At 45.5% G+C, this 25,539-nt stretch overlaps 1 protein-coding gene across 1 annotated transcript in view; it reads right to left on the bottom strand.

Annotated features, from left to right (window-relative positions):
• The window catches only part of EDEM3 (ER degradation enhancing alpha-mannosidase like protein 3), a 151,789-nt gene that overhangs the window by 17,773 nt on the left and 108,477 nt on the right, over positions 1 to 25,539 (bottom strand). Inside the window, exon 17 of the mRNA XM_040408660.1 lies at positions 21,662 to 21,856. Coding sequence (XP_040264594.1) covers positions 21,662 to 21,856 — 195 coding nt within the window. The remainder of the gene's footprint in view (positions 1 to 21,661; positions 21,857 to 25,539) is intronic.

The following is a 25,539-nucleotide window of genomic DNA, read 5'->3' as shown; positions in this document are numbered from 1 at the left end:
AAAAAAAATAGACATATTTGATATTGTTGCATCTGTAATGACCGGATCTATAAAAATATCACTTTTCGTTTTAATTTTTCTTCACTATTTTCCTGGAGACATAACTTTTTTACATTTCTGGTCACACAGCTGTATGAGGGCTAGGGTTATTTTTTGCGGGACAAGTTGTACTTTCTAATGCCACCATTAATTATGGCAATAAAATGTAGTGGGAAGCGGTGTAAAAAAAAAAAAAAAAAAAAAAAGTTTTTTCCAAATGGCATGGAATTGAAAAAAAAAAAAACTCAATTCCTCCACCGTTTTACGGATTTTGTTCCCACGGCGTTTCGTTTATGGCAAAACTGACCCATGCCCTTCATTCTCTGGGTCATTACGATTAAACAATACCCCATATGTATAGGTTCTTTATGTCTGTCTAAATAGTGTAAAAATAAATTTAAACTTTGATAATTTTTTTTTTTTTACATCACCATTTTTTATACTTATGTCTACTGAGCTGTTTAGGGACTCATTTCGAGTGTGCGTGACTTTTTGATCACATTTTATTGGGTCAGAGAAGCAATGAAAAAACGGCAAATCGGCCATTTTGACCCTTTTTTCAGTTGTATTGGATTTTTTTTTCTATTTTAATAGTATGGGCGTTTTCGGTCACGGTGATACCCATGATGTTTATATTTATTGTTATTTTTTGTGATGACTTTGTGGCCTATATTCGAGCCTATAAATTGTGTTTTTTAATTTTGGCCTATCTGGGATTTTTAAAAGGCCACAAACAAAATTTTGCTCATTTCTTATCCTGGCCTGCCATCTGGTGGCCAAAATAAGAATTGCAGCATGAACACTTTCAGCCTCATCAGCGAGGCTGAAAGTGTTCAGCACAAGTACCGATGCCCCAATTGACCTCACTTGGTCACGGCATCTAAAGCATTTAATTACCTCGATCAGCATTACTGCGGGTCACGGTAACTAGCTGCAGAAATCTGTTTGAAACAGCAGAGATCTGCCGGCCATGGCACCCGCTGCACGTGCAAGCGAGTGCCATGTTTACACATCAATCCAGCGCCAAACATGTACGGCGCTGGTATCGAACGGGTTAAAAACCATGACAGAAAATTCCATGTTAGAAAATACAGATGCCGCTCCTTCCCTTCTGAGCCCTGGCGTATCCCAAAATAACAGTTTATGACTAGAGTGGGGCGAGCATGCTTGGCTGAACACCTTTTTCACTCGAGCACATGTGCTCGAGTCTCCTCCATGCACGTTTGTTGGCTGCTACGTAGCCAATAAACGTGCAGGGAAGTACTGGCACTCACTGCAATGCCGTAGCCATGTTGGTTACTGGCATTACAGTGATTGGCTGGCCGAAACACGTCATCGGGTGGTTCGGCTCAGACTTGTCAGGGCGAACTGCAGAAGAAGGAACAGATAGTGTAGGGAGAGGAACTGCGTTTTTTGGGGTTTTTTTTGGGAGTTTTGAGTGTTGAAAGGTGTTAGAGACCCAACAGTCCTTTTAAGGACTATTGTTTTATCTGGCTGCAAAATATATTAGCGCAACGTGCGCTAAATTGTGTGCAATTGTTTGACTGCTGGTGACAGCAGGGACATTACCTGCGCTACATCTCCTGTATAAAGTTAGCTGCTGGTGACAGCAGAGATTACCTGCGCTTCATCTCCTGTATAACGTTAGCCGCTGGTGATAGCAGCGACATTACTTGCGATACATCTCCTGTATAACGTTTGCGCATCCTAAATATCTGTGACATTCAGTTTAATCTATTTGCGCATGCACTTACAAAACCTGCGCTACTGTACGAGTGACATACCTGCAAGCATATATACCATTTGGTATGCTCAGGGCGAGCAGTAAGGGTCGGGGAAGTGGCCGTGCTGCTGATGGTGCACGCAGAGGCCATGGCACTGGGCACGGTGAAACTGTTAGAGCACAAGAAACACACTCATCCACGATACCTAGCTTCATGTCCCAGTTTGCAAGGCGGTGCAGGATACCACTCTCGAAGTCACACCAGTGCAACCAGATGGTCGGTTGGATTGCAGCAGATAATGCTTCCAGTCGGTTAAGCACCACCCTGTCTTCCACAAAGTCCAGTCTCAGTAGCCAAGAGTCTGGTCAACAGAATCCTTACCCTGATCCTCCTACCATGGAGAGTCTTGGCAAACAAGAGATTCCCCACTCGGATATTCCGAGGAGCTCTTTTCATTGTCATTCCTTGATTTGGCCCTCTCGCCAAGTCCGCTTGAAGAAGTACATGAGGAAACTTGTGCACTGATTCCCAAACTCTTGAGCATCCACAGTCAGAAGATGATGACGGTGGAGAATGGCAATTAGTGTTTTACGAGGTGGATGATGATGATGAAACACAGTTGCCAATAAGTCAACCATAATTAGTGTCTCAAGAGGTTCATGATGAGGATGAGACCGTTGTCAATAAGTGAGGTTCTTGTTAGGTCAACAAGTCAGGAGGATGACCAGAGTGAGGAAGTGGAAGAGGAAGTGGTGGACGATGAAATCACTGACCCAACCTGGGAAGGTGGCAAGCCGAGCGAGGACAGCAGTACAGAGGGGGAGGGATCCGCAGCACCGCAACAGCCTGGAAGAGGCAGTGGGGTGGCAAAAGGGAGAAAGCGGGCCACGCCAAACAGGCCCGCAACTGAAAGCCCGAAGCACCCCCTTGCGGCAATCTCCCTTGCCAAGGGGTAGGTGTTTTGCAGTTGGGAAGTGGCAACAGGCCGTGCTGAAACTAATTTGCTTAGGCGACAAACAGCACACCGTCACAGAGCTGTGGCAGGGTATAAGAGACCAGACTGAGCTGTGGCTCTCGCCACTCACTCAACCTACAACCAGGCATGGTTGTGTCTGTTAATGGCCGTAACTTGGTGGCGGCTTTGGAGCTCGGCAAGCTCACACACATACCATGCCTAGCCCACGTGTTCAACTTAGTGGTTCAGCGGTTTCTCAAAACCTACCCCAACCTGAGCTACTGGTGAAGGTGCGCCACGTGTGTGCCCATTTCTGAAAGTCATCTACAGCTGCCGCCGATCTGGCAACGCTGCAGCAGCGCTTGCAATTGCCAGCTCACCAACTGTTGTGGAGACGTGACCACATGTTGGCCAGGCTTTGTGAGCAGCAGAGGGCAGTAGTGGAATACCAGCTGCAACATGGTTGTCGCCTTTCCAGTCAGCTTTCGCTCTACATAAGCGACGAGTGGGCATAGATGTCTGATCTCTGTGAGGTATTACGCAACTTTGATGAATTAACACAGCTGCTAAACGACGATGCCGCTATTATCAGCATATATATATCCCACTTCTGTGTCTACTGAAACGCTCACTGCTTACAATGAAGACGGGTGCTTTGCATGTGGAAGAGGTGGAAATGGGGGAAAGACAGTACACAGGGTGATAGCTAGACCACCCTCAGTTCGTCTTCTTAGTGCGAATTGGATGATGATGAGGAGGAGCAGGAGACAGTTGCCTCCGCTACAGAGGGTAGTACCCATACCGCTACAGAGGGTAGTACCCATAGCAGGTTTATTCCATCAGTTCAGCGTGGATGGGCCGAAGAGGAGGAAGAGGATGAGGAGATTGAAAGTCATCCTGATGAGGACAGCGAAGTCTTGTCTGTTGGGACTCTGGCACACATGGCTGACTTTATGTTATGCTGCCTTTCCCGTGACCCTCGCGTTATACGCATTTTGGCCAACACCGATTAATGGTTGCTCACCCTTCTCGACCCCCGCTACAAAGAGAACTTCTCATCTCTCATTCCTGTGGTGGAGAGGACTAGCAAAATGGTGCAATACCAAAAGGTCCTTGTGGAAAAATTGCTCCAAAAATTTCCAGCTGACAGCGCCGGCAGCAGAGTACGTAGTTCCTTGGGCAACCGAGGAGGGGAGACAAGGGGAACACACAGCAGTTCCAACAGAGGCAGGGCAACACTGTCCAAGGCCTGGAATAATGTTTTAGAGGGTCAGCTCAGCAGCAGACCCTCACCCTTAATTTTTTAGAGGGTCACCAGCAGGCCCTCGCCCATAATGTTTTAGATGGTCAGATCAGCAGCAGGTCCTTGCCCCTGATGTTTTTGAGAGTCACCAACAGGCCATCAATCATAATTTTTCAATGGCGTGTATGATGCCCTCCTATATGTGCAGTAAAGGGTGTATTGGAGTGCCGGTTCCTTGTAATTTTTGGCAGTCCTTTCACGTAGTGCATAGGCTTTATGAATGAAGGAGTCCCACTACCTGAACAATTGTACCACAATGTGAATGAGGCCCTACTTTATGTGATATACAGGTTGTATCGGAACGCCTCTTCCTTGTAATTTTTGGCAGCACTTGCACTTTATATAAAATATACAGGAAAGAATGTTTCCTAACAATTTTTCCTCTAAAACCGATTTCATCTTCGGTTTGGTGCGTATTATTCTAAGTCTGTAAAAGTGGCGTACTACTCGGACAACATCATTCCCAGCAGCGACCTGGGAGTCCAAGGTGCATCCAGACATCCTCTCCATGCTGTTCCCGAACCATTTCAGTGGTGTTTCCATCAATTTCTGAACTTTTCCTGTGAACCAGACACCCTACCCTCTTCACAGCAGGGGGTGCCTGGTTAAATGCTCGGGTTCTCCCATTGACTTCCATTGTGCTCGGGTGCTCTGTAGAGCACCCGAGCATCCCAAAGGGTTCTACTTGAGCACCCAAGCACTTTGGTGCTCGATCAACACTATTTATGACCAAAATTGGGGTGTTACTGTATTCAGGAGAAAATGGGTAGCAAATTGTGGGGGTATATTCTCCTGTATCTTTTGTGAAAAAGAAAGTTTGGGCCTAAAACACAATTTTCTCGTAAAAAAAGAAAAATTTACATTTTTCATTTTCCCAGCCAAGTATTATAAATTCTATGAAAAGCCTGTCGAGTCAAGTGCTCACTACACCCCTTCAAAATTCCTTGGTTGGTGTGGTTTACTAAATGTGGGGGTACCTCAGGGTCTCTTCAAATGCAACATAGCGCCCTAAGACCATTCCAGCAAAATCTGCCCTCCAAAAACCATAAGGTGCTCCTTGTCTTCTGAGCCCTGCCGTGTGCCCATACAGCGGTATACGACCACATATGGGGTGTTTCTGCAAACTGCAGAATTAGGGTAATACATATTGAGGTTTGTTTTGTTGGTAACCCTTGATGTGTTACAGGAAAAAATAGTTTGAAATGGAAAATATGCAAAAAAAAGTGAAATTTGAAAATTTCACATGTATTTTGCTTTAATTCCTGTGGAATACTTAAAGGGTTAACAATGTTTCTGAAACCAGCTTTAAATAGTTTGAGGGGTGTAAATTCTAAAATGGAGTCATTTGTGGGTGGTTTCTATTATGTGAGCGCTTCATAGTGACTTCAGAACTGAACTGGTCCATTACAAAAAGAAAAAAAAAGTAGATTTTGGAAAATTTCTTAAAAATTTCAAAAATTACTTCTAAAATTCTAAGGCCTCTTTCACACGAGCGAGATTTCCGCGCGGGTGCAATGCGTGAGGTGAACGAATTGCACCCGCACTGAATCCGGACCCATTCATTTCTATGGGGCTGTGCACATGAGGTGATTTTCACACATAACTTGTGCGTTGCGTGAAAATCGCAGCATGCTCTATTATGTGCTTTTTTTCACGCAACGCAGGCCCCATAGAAGTGAATGGGGCTGCGTGAAAATCGCAAGCATCCGCAAGCAAGTGCGGATGCGGTGCGATTTTCACGCATGGTTGCTAGGGGATGATCGGGATGGAGACCAGATCATTATTATTTTCCCTTATAACATGGTTATAAGGGAGAATAATAGCATTCTTAATACAGAATGCTTAGTAAAAATAGGGCTGGAGGGGTTAAAATAAAATAAAATAATAATTTAACGCACCTTAATCCACTTGTTCGTGCAGCCTGGCTTCTCTTCTTTCTTCAGGACCTGTGGTGACGTCACTGCGCTCATCACATGGTCCGTCACATGATCCATCACCATGGTGATGGATCATGTGATGAGCGCAGTGACGTCATCAAAGGTCCATTACCAAGGTCCTAAGAAAGAAGAGAAGCCGGGCTGCGCGAACAAGTGGATTAAGGCGAGTTAAATTATTATTATTATTTTTTTTTTAACCCCTCCAGCCCTATTTTTATTAAGCATTCTGTATTTACTAAGCATTCTGTATTAACCATGTTATAAGGGAAAATAATACAATCTACACAACACCTAACCCAAACCCGAACTTCTGTGAAGAAGTTCGGGTTTGGGTACCAAACATGCCGATTTTTCCCACGCGCGTGCAAAACACATTAAGATGTTTTGCACTCGCGCGGAAAAATGGCGCATTTTCCCGCGACGCACTCGCATCTTATCCGGCCCAAATCCATGATGACCGTGTGAAAGAGGCCTAAGTCTTCTAACGTCCTAAAAAAAGAAAATTATATTACCAAAATTATGCCAACATAAAGTAGACATATGGTAAATGTTAATTAATGGAGTATTTTATGAGGTATCACCATCTGTCTTAAAAGAAGAGAAATTCAAATTTAGAAAAGTGATTTTTTTTATTTTTGTTAACTCTTGAATTTTTTTTTATAAATAAAAAGGTAAAACATATTGACTAAAATTTACCATTAACATGATGTACAATGTGTCATGAGAAAACAATCTCTGAACGGCTTGGATAAGTAAAAGTGTTCCAAAGTTATTACCACATAAAGTGTCATGTCAGATTTGCTAAATTAGGCCTGGTCAGGAAGGGGGAAAATGGTCCAATTTGAAAGTGGTTAAAGCTGTTGCCTGGTCTCAGGTTCTACTTGGGTCAGACTTTGCACAAAAAACATTTTTATGCATTTTATTTTTACAAAATGTAATGCTTTCATGCAAAATGACTTTAAGGCACCCTAAATTTAGAGTGCTGTGGGGCATTTTCACAATGTGCCAAGTGTCTACTTTCTGAAAATGCCCTACATGGATATGAGAGTATATGAATTCGAAGAGTCAAAAATTCTTAATAACACATAAGACACTCCTTTTGTATTATATTGTATCTTGTTTGACCTAATAATAAAGTTTAAAGAAATAATAATAAAAAGAATTTTTAAAAAAAGGGTCAAAATGCCCTGGTAGCAAAAGGGTTAAAGGAAATAACCACGACAGTGTGACTGAAAAATCACTTCCATTCACCTTAATGGGGCTTATAGATTTGTGTTTCATGTGCTTGCTACCCCACTGAAATGAATGGAACTGATTTTCTGCCACAAAATCGTCCGTGTGTGAAGGCACCCTTAATGTACAGCTTCAATTTTCTGCAAAAACAAATGAAAAAACAAACACAACAAATAAGAAATGTTATCAGTGCAGGGAAATCAAGACTGGCGCATGGGTATACGAATATAAATCTCCCCCAACGTATCTATTGATTAAATGTATTCAATAGACTATGCATGATATATTCTTGCCAGTGGAGGAATGTCACTAGCCATTTGGCTCATCAGTAGTGTTGAGCGAACAGTTCGAGCATAGTTCGGGTCCGTACCGAATTTTGGGGTGTTCGTGACACGGACCCGAACCCGAACTTTTTCGTAAAAGTTCGGGTTCGTCGTTCGGCATGTATTTTGGCGCATTTTGAAAGGCTGCAAAGCAGCCAATCAACATGCATCATACTACTTGCCCTAAGATGCCATCGCAGCCATGCCTACTATTGGCAAGGCTGTGATTGGCCAAGTGCAGCATGTGACTCAGCCTCTTTATAAGCTTGTGCGCACGTCGGGACGTGCTCACTCCCGATGTGAATAGAACAGGGATAGACGCAGCTGATGCTAGGGCGAGAATAGGCAGGGATAATTGAATAACTGGAAGCAAATTTCTCTCCTCCACCTGTGATTCATCTGAACAACTGCAGCTGAGCTGCTTTTTTGATAGGGATTGGCTATTTTTAGAGTGGCCAGAGTGATTTTTCCATCCACATGTACCTGGGCTGACCGCCGGCCGCCATTTTGCGACTTGTAGTGCTGCAGCAGAAGCTGCCACAGTGTGCATTCCAAAGCTCCAAACAAGTCAGACATCTACACCTGGGATTCAGACCAATAGCGATTTAGCAGCACAGTCCAAGGCTATTTTTTTTAAAGGTTGTGCAGACCATTTTGTGGCACATGTTACTGGGCTGATAGGCGGCGGCCATCTTGGGACTAGTGCTGCAGCACAATCTCTCCCAACGTCCATTAATCACTTGTAATAGTGGTCTGTGCCATAGAAATCCTACATCAGGGACTTGGGTGTGCTTGTGTCACCCCTACTAATACCAGTCCACCTGTAATCCATACAGTGAAAAGCCATAAAGTATTCCAGTGAGGGAATTTTTATTTTATTTAAAAAAGGCCAAGTTAGTTTATCTGGCGTTCAATATACTAGATACAGTTAGGCCTGCGTTTCATACATCTGGAATTAGCAAACTAATGTGCTGGGGTTGGGAAAACATATATGTACCCATACTAGAATCTGTCAAAGAAAGCGGTACTCACATATAACAGTCATTCCATCTGTAATCCATACAGTCAAAAGACTGAAAGTATTCCAGTGAGGGAATTTTTTTTATTTAAAAAAGGCCAAGTTAGTTTATCTGGCGTTCAATATACTAGATACAGTTAGGCCTGCGTTTCATACATCTGGAATTAGCAAACTAATGTGCTGGGGTTGGGAAAACATATATGTACCCATACTAGAATCTGTCAAAGAAAGCGGTACTCACATATAACAGTCATTCCATCTGTAATCCATACAGTCAAAAGACTGAAAGTATTCCAGTGAGGGGATTTTGCTTATAAAAAATAATATATTTCATTGTGGTGCGAGTTGAATCGCAACAATGAAGAAAAATACTATTAAGGGACGAGGACGCGGTCGTGGTGGTGTCCGTGGAGCCTCTGTTGCTGGTAGAGGACGTGGCCGTTCGGCCCCAGGCGCACACAGTAGGGAACGAACTCCCTCAACTAGCCGGCAGAATGTACCGCAATATCTCGTGGGGCCCAATGACGCTCTTAGGATGGTAAGGCCTGAGCAGGTACAGGCATTAATCGATTGGGTGGCCGACAGTGCTTCCAGCACGTTCACCACATGGTCTTCCACCCAGTCTTCTGCGGAAAGCGCACAGGTGGCACCTGAAAACCAAGCCCATCAGTCTGTCACATCACCCCCAAGCATATCAGGGAAACGGTCTGAGCCACAAGTTATGCAGCAGTCTCTTCTTCTGTTTGAAGACTCTGCTTCCAGGGTTTCCCAGGGGCGTCCACCTAGCCCTTCCCCAGTGGAGGAAGACATACCATGCACTGACGCACAACCACTTATGTCTCCAGATGAAGAGGACATGGGAATACCACCACAGCAGAGTCACCGACTCTCTGATGATGACGAAACACAGGTGCCCACTGCCGCGTCTTTTTGCAGTGTGCAGACTGAACAGGAGGAGGTCAGGGAGGGAGACTGGGTGGAAGACGATGCAGAGGACGATGGGGTCTAAGACCTCACATGGACTGAAGGTCGTGGCGATGACTTTCACAGTTCAGAGGAAGAGGTAGTGGTGAGACCGAGACAACAGCGAAGCCAAAGAGGGAGCAGGGGGCCAAAGCAGACGAGCCGCCGCCCCCAGAGTTCGCCTGCTACTGGACATCGCCAACAGGGACCCAGCCCCACAAAGGCAGCTTCAAAGAGTTCCCTGGCATGGCACTTCTTTAAACAATGTCCTACCGACAAGACCCGAGTGACTTGCACGCTCTGCCATCAGAGCCTGAGGCGAGGCATTAACGTTCTGAACCTCAGCACAACCTGCATGACCAGGCATCTACATGCAAAGCATGAACTGCAGTGGGGTACACACCTTAAAAACCAGGCACTCGCTGAGGCTCCCCCTGCTCCCTCTACCGCTGCTGCCTCGGCTTCCGCCTCGAGAGGAATGTTGCCACCTGCCGAGCAGCAAACAGAGGATGTGCCACCGACACCACCACCACCGCCACCGTCAACTAGCGTCTCCACTATATCACACAGCAGCGTTCAGCTCTCAATATCTCAAACCTTAGAGAGGAAGCGCAAATTCCCCCCGAGTCACCCTCGAGCCCTTGGCCTGAACGCCAGCATTTCTAAACTGCTGGCCTTTGAAATGCTGTCATTCCGGCTGGTGGACACAGACAGCTTCAAACAGCTGATGGCCATGGCTGTCCCGCAGTATGTGGTTCCCAGCCGCCACTACTTCTCCAAGACAGCCGTGCCTTCCCTGCACATGCAAGTGTCCGATAAAATCAAGTGTGCACTGCGCAACGCCATTTGTGGCAAGGTCCACCTAACCACAGATACGTGGACCAGTAAGCACGGCCAGGGACGCTATATCTCACTAACTGCACACTGGATGAATGTAGTGGCGGCTGGGCCCCCGGCGGACAGTTCCTTGGCGCACGTCCTTCCGCCCCCTAGGATCGCAGGGCATCATTCTCTGCCTCCTGTAGCCTCCTCCTCCTACTCGGCTTCCTCCTCCACTGCTTCCACCAGCTCATCCGGTCAGCCACACACCTTCACCACCAACTTCAGCACAGCCCGGGGTAAACGTCAGCAGGCCATTCTGAAACTCATATGTTTGGGGGACAGGCCCCACACCGCACAGGAGTTGTGGCGGGGTATTGAACAACAGACCGACGAGTGGTTTCTGCCGGTGGGCCTCAAGCCAGGCCTGGTGGTATGCGATAATGGGCGAAATCTCGTGGCAGCTCTGGGACTAGCCGGTTTGACGCACATCCCTTGCCTGGCGCATGTGCTGAACTTGGTGGTGCAGAGGTTCATTCACCACTACCCCAACATGTCAGAGCTGCTGCATAAAGTGCGGGCCGTCTGTGCGCGCTTCCGCCGTTCACATCCTGCCGCTGCTCGCCTGTCTGCGCTACAGCGGAACTTCGGCCTTCCCGCTCACCGCCTCATATGCGACGTGCCCACCCGGTGGAACTCCACCTTGCACATGCTGGAGAGACTGTGCGAGCAGCAGCAGGCCATAGTGGAGTTTCAGCTGCAGCACGCTCGCGTCAGTCGTACTGCCGAACAGCACCACTTCACCACCAATGATTGGGCCTCCATGCGAGACCTGTGTGCCCTGCTGCGCTGTTTCGAGTACTCCACCAACATGGCCAGTGGCGATGACACTGTTATCAGCGTTACAATACCACTTCTATGTCTCCTTGAGAAAACACTTAGGGCAATGATGTTAGAGGAGGTGGCCCAGGTGGAGGAGGAGGATGAGGGCTCGTTTCTAACACTTTCGGGCCAGTCTGTTCGAAGTGGCTCAGAGGGAGGTTTGTTTAAGCAGCAGAGGACAGGTTCACAAGTCGCCAGCCAAGGCACTGTACTGGAGGACGAGGAGGAGGAGGAGGTGGAGGGGGACGAGGATGACGCAAGTTCACAGCGGGGTGGCAGCCCAGGCCCATCACTGGTGCGTGGCTGGGGGGATACGGTGGACGATGACGATACGCCTCCCACAGAGGACAGCTTGTCCTTACCCATGGGTAGCCTGGCCCACATGAGCGAATATATGCTCCAATGCCTGCGCAACGACAGCAGAGTTGCCCACGTTTTAACGTGTGCAGACTACTGGGTGGCCACCCTGCTGGATCCCCGGTATAAAGACAATGTGCCCACTTTAATTCCTGAACTGGAGCGCGACCGTAAGATGCGCGAGTACAAGCGCACGCTGATAGAGGCGCTCTTGAGAGCATTCCCACATGTCACAGGGGAACAGGTGGAAGGTGAAGGCAGAGGAGTGGCAAGAGGTCGCCAACGCAGCTGTGTCACGGCCAGCTCATCTGAGGGCAGGGTTAGCATGGCAGAAATGTGGAAAAGTTTTGTCTCCACGCCACAGCTATCTGCACCGACACCCGATACGGAACGTGTTAGCAGGAGGCAGCATTTCACTAACATGGTTGAACAGTATGTCTGCACACCCCTCCACATCCTGACGGATGGTTCGGCCCCATTCAACTACTGGGTTTCGAAATTGTCCACGTGGCCAGAGTTAGCATGTTATGCCTTGGAGGTGCTTTCCTGCCCGGCGGCCAGCGTTTTATCTGAACGCGTATTCAGCACGGCAGGGGGCGTCATTACTGACAAGCGCAGCCGCCTGTCCACAGCCAACGTGGACAAGCTGACCTTCATAAAGATGAACCAGGCATGGATCCCACAGGACCTGTCCCTCCCTTGTGCAGAGTAGTCCTTATTAACTGCCTAAAACATGTCTTGTTGTGCTACGGGCCACTTCTTTATTTGATACAAATTTTATGAAACCCACAGTTGAATGAAACTCATCTCTGTCTGGGCGCCGGGGCCTAACCAGATGAAAGTGGCCGGTTAAACTAACGGGTGACATGAAGCCATAACCTCTGCCATGCTACCTCTGTCTTCTGTCTGGGTGCTGAGGCCTAAGTCAAATAAAGCGGTCTTCTGCTGTGCTGGGGGATATGAAGCTAATCTCTGACCTCTCTCCTCTGTCTGGGTCCAAAGGCCTAAATCACTGAAAGAGGCCTTCTCCTGTGGTGTGTGATATGATGCCAGAATATGTGCTGTGGGGCCTCTCTCCTCTTCCTGGGTGCAGGGGTCAAATAAACTAAATTGTGGCCTACTCCTGTGGTGGTTGATATGATGCCTGATTCTCTGATGTGGAACCTCTCTCCTCTGTTTGGGTGAAGGGGTCAAAGTAACTAAATGGTGGCTTCTCCTGTGGTGGCTGATATGATGCCAGAATATGTGCTGTGGTGCCTCTCTCCTCTTCCTGGGTGCAGGGGTCAAAGTAACTAAATGGTGGCTTCTCCTGTGGTGGCTGATATGATGCCAGAATATGTGCTGTGGGGCCTCTCTCCTCTTCCTGGGTGCAGGGGTCAAAGTAACTCAATGGTGGCTTCTTCTGTGGTGGCTGATATGATGCCAGAATATGTGCTGTGGTGCCTCTCTCCTCTGTCTGGGTCCAAAGGCCTAAATCACTGAAAGAGGCCTTCTCCTGTGGTGTGTGATATGATGCCTGAATATGTGCTGTGGTGCCTCTCTCCTCTTCCTGGGTGCGGGGGTCAAAGTAACTCAATGGTGGCTTCTCCTGTGGTGGCTGATATGATGCCAGAATATGTGCTGTGGTGCCTCTCTCCTCTTCCTGGGTGCGGGGGTCAAAGTAACTCAATGGTGGCTTCTCCTGTGGTGGCTGATATGATGCCAGAATATGTGCTGTGGGGCCTCTCTCCTCTTCCTGGGTGCAGGGGTCAAAGTAACTCAATGGTGGCTTCTCCTGTGGTGGTTAGTATGATGCCAGAATATGTGCTGTGGGGCCTCTCTCCTCTTCCTGGGTGCAGGGGTCAAAGTAACTCAATGGTGGCTTCTCCTGTGGTGGCTGATATGATGCCAGAATATGTGCTGTGGTGCCTCTCTCCTCTTCCTGGGTGCGGGGGTCAAAGTAACTCAATGGTGGCTTCTCCTGTGGTGGCTGATATGATGCCAGAATATGTGCTGTGATGCCTCTCTCCTCTTCCTGGGTGCAGGGGTCAAAGTAACTAAATGGTGGCTTCTCCTGTGGTGGTTGATATGATGCCTGATTCTCTGCTGTGAAACCTCTCTCCTCCATCTGGGTGTAGGGGTCAAAGTCTTTCAAAGTCGCCTTCTCCTGTGCTGATTGATATAAAGCTGATGGTTGTGCCATCTGACATGGTTGCCAGGGTCTGATTCAATGGGGGCCTACTCCTGTGGTGGGTGATCTAAATGCCTGATTCTCTGCTGTGAAACCTCTCTCCTCCGTCTGGGTGTAGGGGTCAAAGTCTTTCAAAGTCGCCTTCTCCTGTGCTGATTGATATGAAGCTGATGGTTGTGCCATCTGACATGGTTGCCGGGGTCCCATTAAATTGGGGCCTACTCCTGTGGTGGGTGATCTAAATGCCTGATTCGCTGCTTTGAAACCTCTCTCCTCCGTCCGGGTGTAGGGGTCAAAGTCTGTCAAAGTCGCCTTCTCCTGTGCTGATTGATATAAAGCTTATGCTTGTGCCATCTGACATGGTTGCCGGGGTCTGATTCAATGGTGGCCTACTCCTGTGGTGGGTGATCTAAATGCCTGATTCTCTGCTGTGTAACCTCTCTCCTCCGTCTGGGTGTAGGGGTCAAAGTAACTAAATGGTGGCCTACTCCTGTGGTGGGTGATATGATGCCTGGTTCTCTGCTGTGGGACCTCTCTCCTTTGTCTGGGTGCTGTGGTCAAAATAATAGTAAGTGACCTTCTCCATTGGTGGGTGACTTGAAGCCTGATTCTGTGCTATGGGACCTCACTCCAATTAATATTGTTTAATTTTTATTTATTTTATGTTAACTCATCATTTCCCTATCTACATTTGTTTGCAGGGGATTTAACTACATTTTGCTGCCTTTTGCAGCCCTCTAGCCCTTTCCGGGTGTGTTTTACAGCCTTTTTAGTGCCCAAAAGTTCGGGTCCCCATTGACTTCTATGGGGTTCGGGTTCGGGATGAAGTTCGGATCCCGAACCCGAACATTTTTCGAAAGTTCGGCCGAACTCGTCGAACCCGAACATCCAGGTGTTCGCTCAACTCTACTCATCAGCATTCACATGGTAATTATTTGTGATATCTACAATACATTAATTAAACCCCATCTTTCAGTGACATATGGCAGTTGCCATACAGGTATTTTAAGTACAGTGGAACTATTACCCCACAAGTCATAGTGGGACTGTAAAGAGTAATTATCCTTCACTAGACGGTATCATAATACACCCAGATTCACTGCATACCTGCTACACGTATACATTTAATTTTTTATTTTATTTTTTGGGGAGACCCAGTTCTTAACGTGGGATACTGCTTCATAGCTAGGGTCAGAGGTAATCCTTTTATCGATGCAGTCCATACCATAGCATGATCAAGTAAGAATTCTCCCTACAATCAGGTCACCAACTGGGCGAACCATGCGCAGTCAGTCCAGAGGACCAACAAAGGACCCCAGTGCTGTCTGTTCTGTGAACCTGCTGTTAGGGTAGACTAGAGTTTCCCTAACAGCACCCTGTAGCATAGTGAAAAAGAGCATGATGTATTGGGATAAATGTGTATGCTAGTACATTATAAGTCTGAAATAAAGTTATAAAATAGTAATCCCATTAAAAAAACTAATGTCATTTTTACTATAAAATGTTACTGTACTCCCAATAAAAAAAGTACTACACATATTTGGTATCCTCACGAACACAATAGATAGAAAAAAACTCGAAAAAAAAAAATATTGGTTTTATTGAGCCGCACAAAAAAACTAAAACATAGCTTTTTTCCTATATTTATGCAGCAAAAATAATTGCATAATTTATATGTACAGTTGAAAACCACAGAAAAGAATATCCCCCACAGCCAAGACAATAAAATAATTTTTTTTAAAAAGTTATGGCTGTTTAAATGCAGAGGTAAAAACTGAAAAATCTTGCTCATCGTTAACCACCTCCGGACCGCCTAACGCAGGATCGCGTTCCGGAGGTGGCAGCGCTGCGCACAGTCACGCATATACGCGTCATCTCGCGAGACGCGAGATTTCCTGTGAACGCGCGCACACAGGCGCGCGCGCTCACAGGAACGGAAGGTAAGAGAGTTGATCTCCAGCCTGCCAGCGGCGATCGTTCGCTGGCAGGCTGGAGATGTGTTTTTTTTAACCCCTAACAGGTATATTAGACGCTGTTTTGATAACAGCGTCTAATATACCTGCTACCTGGTCCTCTGGTGGTCCCCTTTGTTTGGATCGACCACCAGAGGACACAGTTAGCTCAGTAAAGTAGCACCAAGCACCACTACACTACACTACACCCCCCCCCCCCCCGTCACTTATTAACCCCTTATTAGCCCCTGATCACCCCTAATCACCCCTGATCACCCCATATAGACTCCCTGATCACCCCCCTGTCATTGATTACCCCCCTGTCATTGATCAACCCCCTGTAAAGCTCCATTCAGACGTCCGCATGATTTTTACGGATCCACTGATAGATGGATCGGATCCGCAAAACGCATCCGGACGTCTGAATGAAGCCTTACAGGGGCGTGATCAATGACTGTGGTTATCACCCCATATAGACTCCCTGATCACCCCCCTGTCATTGATTACCCCCCTGTAAAGCTCCATTCAGATGTCCGCATGATTTTTACGGATGCACTGATACATGGATCGGATCTGCAAAACGCATCCGGTCGTCTGAATGAAGCCTTACAGGGGCATGATCAATGACTGTGGTGATCACCCCCCTGTCATTGATTACCCCCCTGTAAAGCTCCATTCAGATGTCCGCATGATTTTTACGGATGCACTGATAGATGGATCGGATCCGCAAAACGCATCCGGACGTCTGAATGAAGCCTTACAGGGGCATGATCAATGACTGTGGTGATCACCCCATATAGACTCCCTGATCACCCCCCTGTCATTGATTACCCCCCTGTCATTGATTACCCCCCTGTAAAGCTCCATTCAGATGTCCGCATGATTTTTACGGATGCACTGATAGATGGATCGGATCCGCAAAACGCATCCGGACGTCTGAATAAAGCCTTACAGGGGCATGATCAATGACTGTGGTGATCACCCCATATAGACTCCCTGATCACCCCCCTGTAAAGCTCCATTCAGATGTCCGCATGATTTTTACGGATGCACTGATACATGGATCGGATCCGCAAAACGCATCCGGTCGTCTGAATGAAGCCTTACAGGGGCATGATCAATGACTGTGGTGATCACCCCCCTGTCATTGATTACCCCCCTGTAAAGCTCCATTCAGATGTCCGCATGATTTTTACGGATGCACTGATAGATGGATCCGATCCGCAAAACGCATCCGGACGTCTGAATGAAGCCTTACAGGGGCATGATCAATGACTGTGGTGATCACCCCATATAGACTCCCTGATCACTCCCCTGTCATTGATCACCCCCCTGTCATTGATTACCCCCCTGTAAAGCTCCATTCAGATGTCCGCATGATTTTTACGGATGCACTGATAGATGGATCGGATCCGCAAAACGCATCCGGACGTCTGAATGAAGCCTTACAGGGGCATGATCAATGACTGTGGTGATCACCCCATATAGACTCCCTGATCACCCCCCTGTCATTGATCACCCCCCTGTCATTGATCACCCCCCTGTCATTGATCACCCCCCCCTGTCATTGATCACCCCTCTGTAAGGCTCCATTCAGATATTTTTTTGGCCCAAGTTAGCGGAATTTTTATTTTTTTTTCTTACAAAGTCTCATATTCCACTAACTTGTGTCAAAAAATAAAATCTCACATGAACTCACCATACCCCTCACGGAATCCAAATGCGTAAAATTTTTTAGACATTTATATTCCAGACTTCTTCTCACGCTTTAGGGCCCCTAGAATGCCAGGGCAGTATAAATACCCCACATGTGACCCCATTTCGGAAAGAAGACACCCCCAGGTATTCCGTGAGGGGCATATTGAGTCCATGAAAGATTGAAATTTTTGTCCCAAGTTAGCGGAACGGGAGACTTTGTGAGAAAAAAATTAAAAATAATATCAATTTCCGCTAACTTGTGCCAAAAAAAAAAAATTTCTATGAACTCGCCATGCCCCTCATTGAATACCTTGGGGTGTCTTCTTTCCAAAATGGGGTCACATGTGGGGTATTTATACTGCCCTGGCATTCTAGGGGCCCCAAAGCGTGAGAAGAAGTCTGGTATCCAAATGTCTAAAAATGCCCTCCTAAAAGGAATTTGGGCACCTTTGCGCATCTAGGCTGCAAAAAAGTGTCACACATCTGGTATCGCCGTACTCAGGAGAAGTTGGGGAATGTGTTTTGGGGTGTCATTTTACATATACCCATGCTGGGTGAGAGAAATATCTTGGTCAAATGCCAACTTTGTATAAAAAAATGGGAAAAGTTGTCTTTTGCCAAGATATTTCTCTCACCCAGCATGGGTATATGTAAAATGACACCCCAAAACACATTCCCCAACTTCTCCTGAATACGGCGATACCACATGTGTGACACTTTTTTGCAGCCTAGGTGGGCAAAGGGGCCCATATTCCAAAGAGCACCTTTAGGATTTCACAGGTCATTTACCTACTTACCACACATTAGGGCCCCTGGAAAATGCCAGAGCAGTATAACTACCCCACAAGTGACCCCATTTTGGAAAGAAGACACCCCAAGGTATTCCGTGAGGGGCATGGCGAGTTCCTAGAATTTTTTATTTTTTGTCACAAGTTAGTGGAAAATGCTTTTTTTTTTTTTTTTTTTTTTTTTTTCATACAAAGTCTCATATTCCACTAACTTGTGACAAAAAATAAAAACTTCCATGAACTCACTTTGCCCATCAGCGAATACCTTGGGGTCTCTTCTTTCCAAAATGGGGTCACTTGTGGGGTAGTTATACTGCCCTGGCATTCTAGGGGCCCAAATGTGTGGTAAGGAGTTTGAAATCAAATTCTGTAAAAAATGACCTGTGAAATCCGAAAGGTGCTCTTTTGAATATGGGCCCCTTTGCCCACCTCGGCTGCAAAAAAGTGTCACACATCTGGTATCTCCGTAATCGGGAGAAGTTGGGGAATGTGTTTTGGGGTGTCATTTTACATATACCCATGCTGGGTGAGAGAAATATCTTGGCAAAAGACAACTTTTCCCATTTTTTTATACAAAGTTGGCATTTGACCAAGATATTTATCTCACCCAGCATGGGTATATGCAAAAAGACACCCCAAAACACATTCCTCAACTTCTCCTGAATACAGAGATACCAGATGTGTGACACTTTTTTGCAGCCTAGGTGGGCAAAGGGGCCCACATTCCAAAGAGCACCTTTCGGATTTCACAGGTCATTTACCTACTTACCACACATTTGGGCCCCTAGAATGCCAGGGCAGTATAACTACCCCACAAGTGACCCCATTTTGGAAAGAAGAGACCCCAAGGTATTCGCTGATGGGCATAGTGAGTTCATAGAACTTTTTATTTTTTGTCACAAGTTTGTGGAATATGAGACTTTGTATGAAAAAAAAAAAAAAAAAAAAAAAAATCATCATTTTCCACTAACTTGTGACAAAAAATAAAAAATTCTAGGAACTCGCCATGCCCCTCACGGAATACCTTGGGGTGTCTTCTTTCCAAAATGGGGTCACTTGTGGGGTAGTTATACTGCCCTGGTATTCTAGGGGCCCAAATGTGTGGTAAGGAGTTTGAAATCAAATTCAGGAAAAAATGAGGAGTGAAATCCGAAAGGTGCTCTTTGGAATATGGGCCCCTTTGCCCACCTAGGCTGCAAAAAAGTGTCACACATCTGGTATCCCCGTACTCAGGAGAAGTTGAGGAATGTGTTTTGGGGTGTCTTTTTACATATACCCATGCTGGGTGAGATAAATATCTTGGTCAAATGACAACTTTGTATAAAAAAATGGGAAAAGTTGTCTTTTGCCAAGATATTTCTCTCACCCAGCATGGGTATATATAAAATGACACCCCAAAACACATTCCCCACCTTCTCCTGAGTACGGAGATACCAGATGTGTGACACTTTTTTGCAGCCTAGGTGGGCAAAGGGGCCCATATTCCAAAGAGCACCTTTCGGATTTCACAGGTCATTTTTTACAGAATTTGATTTCAAACTCCTTACCACACATTTGGGCCCCTAGAATGCCAGGGCAGTATAACTACCCCACAAGTGACCCCATTTTGGAAAGAAGAGACCCCAAGGTATTCGCTGATGGGCATAGTGAGTTCATAGAACTTTTTATTTTTTGTCACAAGTTAGTGGAATATGAGACTTTGTAAGGAAAAAAAAATCAAAAAAAAAAATCATCATTTTCCGCTAACTTGTGACAAAAAATAAAAAGTTCTATGAACTCACTATGCTCATCAGCGAATACCTTAGGGTGTGTACTTTCAGAAATGGGGTCATTTGTGGGGTGTTTGTACTGTCTGGGCATTGTAGAACCTCAGGAAACATGACAGGTGCTCAGAAAGTCAGAGCTGCTTCAAAAAGCGGAAATTCACATTTTTGTACCATAGTTTGTAAACGCTATAACTTTTACCCAAACCATTTTTTTTTTACCCAAACATTTTTTTTTTATCAAAGACATGTAGAACTATAAATTTAGAGCAAAATTTCTATATGGATGTCGTTTTTTTTGCAAAATTTTACAACTGAAAGTGAAAAATGTCATTTTTTTGCAAAAAAATCGTTAAATTTCGATTAATAACAAAAAAAGTAAAAATGTCAGCAGCAATGAAATACCACCAAATGAAAGCTCTATTAGTGAGAAGAAAAGGAGGTAAAATTCATTTGGGTGGTAAGTTGCATGACCGAGCAATAAACGGTGAAAGTAGTGTAGGTCAGAAGTGTAAAAAGTGGCCTGGTCTTTCAGGGTGTTTAAGCACTGGGGGCTGAGGTGGTTAAAGGGGTTGTTTGGTTTCATGATAATGTTGACTTATGCGCAGGATAAGTCATCAATATCAGACTGGTGGGGGGTATGACTCCTGGCAACCCGCCAAATAGCTGTTTGAACAGGCCATGGAGCGCGTGCGAATGCAGCGAAACGTCCTCTTCAATTTTTACCTGCATGCCCTCTATCTTGTAGTGGCGGTGCAATTACAGCTGTTAATCCTATTCTAAGGCGAGAAAGTTGTAATTACACTGCCCCACTGCAAAAAAGCAAACATTGAAGGCAACGCGGTGATCGGATAAGCACTGCAGCCCCTTCAAAAAGCTGATCAGTGAGGATGCAGGGAGTCAGACACCCACTGATTTGATTTTGATGACCTATCTTCATGTTAGGTCATCAATATCATGAAACTGGACAACTCCTTCAAGGTCCTTTCAGGCCCAGTCATTAAGGAGGTAAGGAAAATTGCACAGACCATTTACATTTTTCATTTTTAGTTGTTCAGACTTTGGGATTCTATCCCTGCAGTTCTTGGCAGATGATTTTATCCTCAAATTGACCTTCTTTTGGTATATTGGCGTTTTTTTTTTTATCTTACTTCAAGAATCAGTTCAGGGCATAATTGCTCATTCAAATTAATTTGGGCCGTACCCATATTATGGGCTACCCTGCCGAATTATATTATCTATTTTTTTATTTTATATGATTTTTTTCTTCCCAAGAAAAAAATAAATACCGGATCCGTTTTGCCTGATGACACCGGAAAAACGGATCCGGTATTGCAATGCATTTTTCTGACTGATCAGGCATTTTTCAGACTGATCAGGATCCTGATCAGTCTGAAAAATGCCTGATCAGTCAGAAAAATTACATGCGTTTGCATACAGTTTGCCTGATCAGGCAACGGAACTGCCTGCCGGAATCAAACAACACAAGTGTGAAAGTACCCCAATGCCATCAGTTGGCATACGTTTTGCCTGATCCGGCAGGCAGTTCCGGCGACGGAACTACTTGCCGGATCTCTCTGCCGCAAGTGTGAAAGTACCCTTATGTGGCTACCTTAACAAAATGACCTCTTCTTTTGCACATACTGTAAATGCGTGCATTTTTTAGTTCTCCCTAGTTTCTACCACCACTTGCTCTCCAGGCTGCACCTGCATTCACTGTGGTCTGTTAATACTCACCCCTGCAACATTCTTTGATAGATCCATTCCAAACTGCGCCGGCCCTGCAGTCAATACCACTCTCCCGTAAAAAGGATGAGACACTATCTGTACTGCCCGTGGAGGAAGCTGCTGTTCCTTCTGTTGCTGGCTGGAAAGTTCAATCATCTCTTGCATAAAACGTAAACCATCTTCTGCATCTATAGAGCTTGCAGCCTGCAAGAAACTACTAGTCACACTTTGTAGTGTTACAAAATAATTCAACAAAGTTAACAGAGCATTATGAAAATATTTTCTGATATGTCCACATCTTAATTATCTAGATGGAAAATACAATAAAAATTGTAGGATCATATGTGAACATAATTCACGATGTATATACAGACAGATATTACACAAAAAGGTGAGTAACTTTATAAATGCCATGGCATATCCTATACAAAAAGGGGAGTAACTTTATGAATGCCATGGCATATACTACACAAAAAGGGGAGTAACTTTATAAATGCCATGGCATATCCTATACAAAAAGGGGAGTAACTTTATGAATGCCATGGCATATACTACACAAAAAGGTGAGTAACTTTATAAATACCATAGCATGGTATTACCTATTTAAACTCATCCAGAGTTAGTATCATGCCCAGAGCTGCGAGAGAGTGCAATATACCAGAACAAACACCATGCACGACACTAGCCCTTTCCAACCACACCACGTAAATTAGCGGACTAATGGACTGGTCCCTGGACTTGTTGCCCATTTAATTTATGTAGTGAGGTTAAGGGCATCACAAGCCTCTGCACATATAAATTATAATAAGGAATTTTAAAAACACTAATATACAGGGGAAACTTATGAATAACACACTGCCAGTAGAGAATTTGCAACTTTATGTAACTGTCACTTTATGTATATACACAAAAAAAAAAACGCACCAAGGAGGAGTTGATAGATTCGAATGAAACTTTCTATGTGCTTCATATATATGATTAGAAGCAATGTGAAAGTTTTATTATCTGTACCTTGATGTTATTCCAGAGCCCTGGTGCCCACTATGTTTGGAACATTATTTAGTTCTTGTAACGTGACTGGATTAGTCAGGACTATTATTCCAGGATGTATACTAGGAGGTGTTGGAGCATAAAGGTAATGTGCTTCATATCATGTTCCAAAACAAATCAGACAAGAGTGGAATCAGGAGAATCCTTAAAAAAGGCTTTCAGACCCTTGTTCAGTAAAAGCAATAAACAATTATCGGAGGCTGAAAGGTAGAGGCCCTGGAGCATTACTAGAAAACAGAGATGAGAGTGAACTAGGCAGTAATGAAGAAGGCACTGGCAGAAGCCAAGTGTAACCAAAGGCTGAAGGGATTTCTGTGAGATTGTGCTGCAACTCGCTAAATTTATTCTCACAATTATTTCCCTTTTGGCAAAGAAATATATTGGAACCACCATGGGCAGGGCAGCAAAATGCCACTGCAATATGCCAAACCTTTCATGGCAAAGCTGGAAAGTGACTTCCTATCAAACCGTTGGCCTACTTTCATTTCAGTGGCGATAATCTAATCATCGGGACTGACTCTGAACATGAACTTCTAAAATTCCATGTAATTATATAAATAAAGAAATCAATATTCTAGACACATTCATAAAACTCCAAAACTGCTCAGTGCAGACATCTCTGTATCGAAACCTATTGAAAGGCCCACATTCCTAAAATGGGGTATTTATACTCCAATTAAAAAGTCCATAATCTACAGTAAGGCCATAAATCATATCTGTTCCAGCTCATCAGACAGGGATAAACACAAACTATCCCCAAAGGACATTTTTACATCAGGGCTACTATCCTGCTTCACCTAATGACTAAATCACCGGAACCATCAGGAGGTAAAGAAGAGAACCACTGTGCAACATGTACACCACTGGTAGTGACCTACAACGAGGAGCTAAAGAAAACGAAAAAAAAAATTACAGGACAAGAATAAAACATGTTCTCTAATTTGCGGGATGGCCATACGGATGACATCTGCATGCTGTCCATTTTATGTGGACCCATAGAAATGAATAAGTCAGTGAGTGATCCTCAAAAAAGGCAGATCGGACGCGGATTTGAGATACAGTCAAGTGCATGAGGCCTTAACGAAAGAGAAATTTTCCTACGGCCAATGAAAAACATGAAAGCAGTCATATTAAAAGGCAACTTCAAATCTCTAAGAACAAGAAGAATTTGGGAAAATAAATTCCTGAACTCAGGACATGATTTAGGTTGTTGTTACAGGATCAAAAGAATCTGCTTCAGAGATAGTGGGGGCTCCAGCTCTCCCAACTAAGGCCTCTTTCACACTTGCGTTGTCCGGATCCGGCGTGTACTCCACTTGCCGGAATTACACGCCGGATCCGGAAAAACGCAAGTGTACTGAAAGCATTTGAAGACGGAACCGTCTTCCAAATGCGTTCAGTGTTACTATGGCACCCAGGACGCTATTAAAGTCCTGGTTGCCATAGTAGGAGCGGGGAGCGGGGGAGCAGTATACTTACAGTCCGTGCGGCTCCCGGGGCGCTCCAGAGTGACGTCAGAGCGCCCCATGCGCATGGATGACGTGATCCATGTGATCACATGATCCACGCGCTTGGGGCGCCCTGACGTCACTCTGGAGCGCCCGGGGAGCCGCACGAACGGTAAGTACACTGCTCCCCCGCTCCCCGCTACACTTTACCATGGCTGCCAGGACTTTAGCGTCTTGGCAGCCATGGTAACCACTCTGAAAAAGTTAAATGTCGGCTCCGGCAATGCGCCGAAACAACGTTTAGCTTAAGGCCGGATCCGGATCAATGCCTTTCAATGGGCATTAATTCCGGATCCGGCCTTGCGGCAAGTGTTCCGGATTTTTGGCCGGAGCAAAAAGCGCAGCATGCTGCGGTATTTTCTCCGGCCAAAAAACGTTCCGTTCCGGAACTGAAGACATCCTGATGCATCCTGATGCATCCTGAACGGATTTCTCTCCATTCAGAATGCATTAGGATAATCCTGATCAGGATTCTTCCGGCATAGAGCCCCGACGACGGAACTCTATGCCGGAAGACAAGAACGCAGGTGTGAAAGAGCCCTAACATCAGTGTCACTCTCCAGCTCATTCTGTTATTTATAACTGTCCCTCTATCACTCCACATCTCTGCTCTTTTGTGTATAAGCTGTATGTGTTTTCTAGACACTCTGTTATACTATGGCTTATGAAGAGACCTAACTTGCTTTTTTTTTGTTAGACTAAGGCCCCTTTCACACGGGCGAGTATTCCGCGCGGATGCGATGCGCGAGTTGAACGCATTGCGCCCGCACTGAATCATGACCCATTCATTTCTATTGGGCTGTGCACATGAGCGGTGATTTTCACGCATCACTTGTGCGTTGCGTGAAAATCGCAGCATGCTCCTCTTTGTGCGTTTTTCACGTAACGCAGGCCCCATAGAAATGAATGGGGTTGCATGAAAATCGCAAGCATCCGCAAGCAAGTGCGGATGTGGTGCAATTTTCACGCACGGTTGCTAGGAGACGATCGGGATGAAGACCAGATCATTATTATTTCCCCTTATAACATGGTTATAAGGGAAAATAATAGCATTCTGAATACAGAATGCATAGTAAAATAGCGCTGGAAGGGTTAAAAAAAAAATAATTAAACTCACCTTAGTCCACTTGATCGCGCAGCTGACATCTCTTCTGTCTCCTTCTTTGCTGATTGCAGGAAAAGGACCTGTGGTGACGTCACTCCGGTCATCACATGATCTATCACATGATCTTTTACCATGGTGATGGATCATGTGATGGACCATGTGATGACAGGAGTGACCACAGGTCCTTTTCCTGCAATCAGCAAAGAAGGAGACAGAAGAGATGC

The sequence above is a fragment of the Bufo bufo genome, chromosome 9, assembly GCF_905171765.1.
Source record: "Bufo bufo chromosome 9, aBufBuf1.1, whole genome shotgun sequence".
Lineage (NCBI taxonomy): Eukaryota > Metazoa > Chordata > Amphibia > Anura > Bufonidae > Bufo > Bufo bufo.
This window is presented reverse-complemented; position numbering and strand designations above follow the sequence as displayed.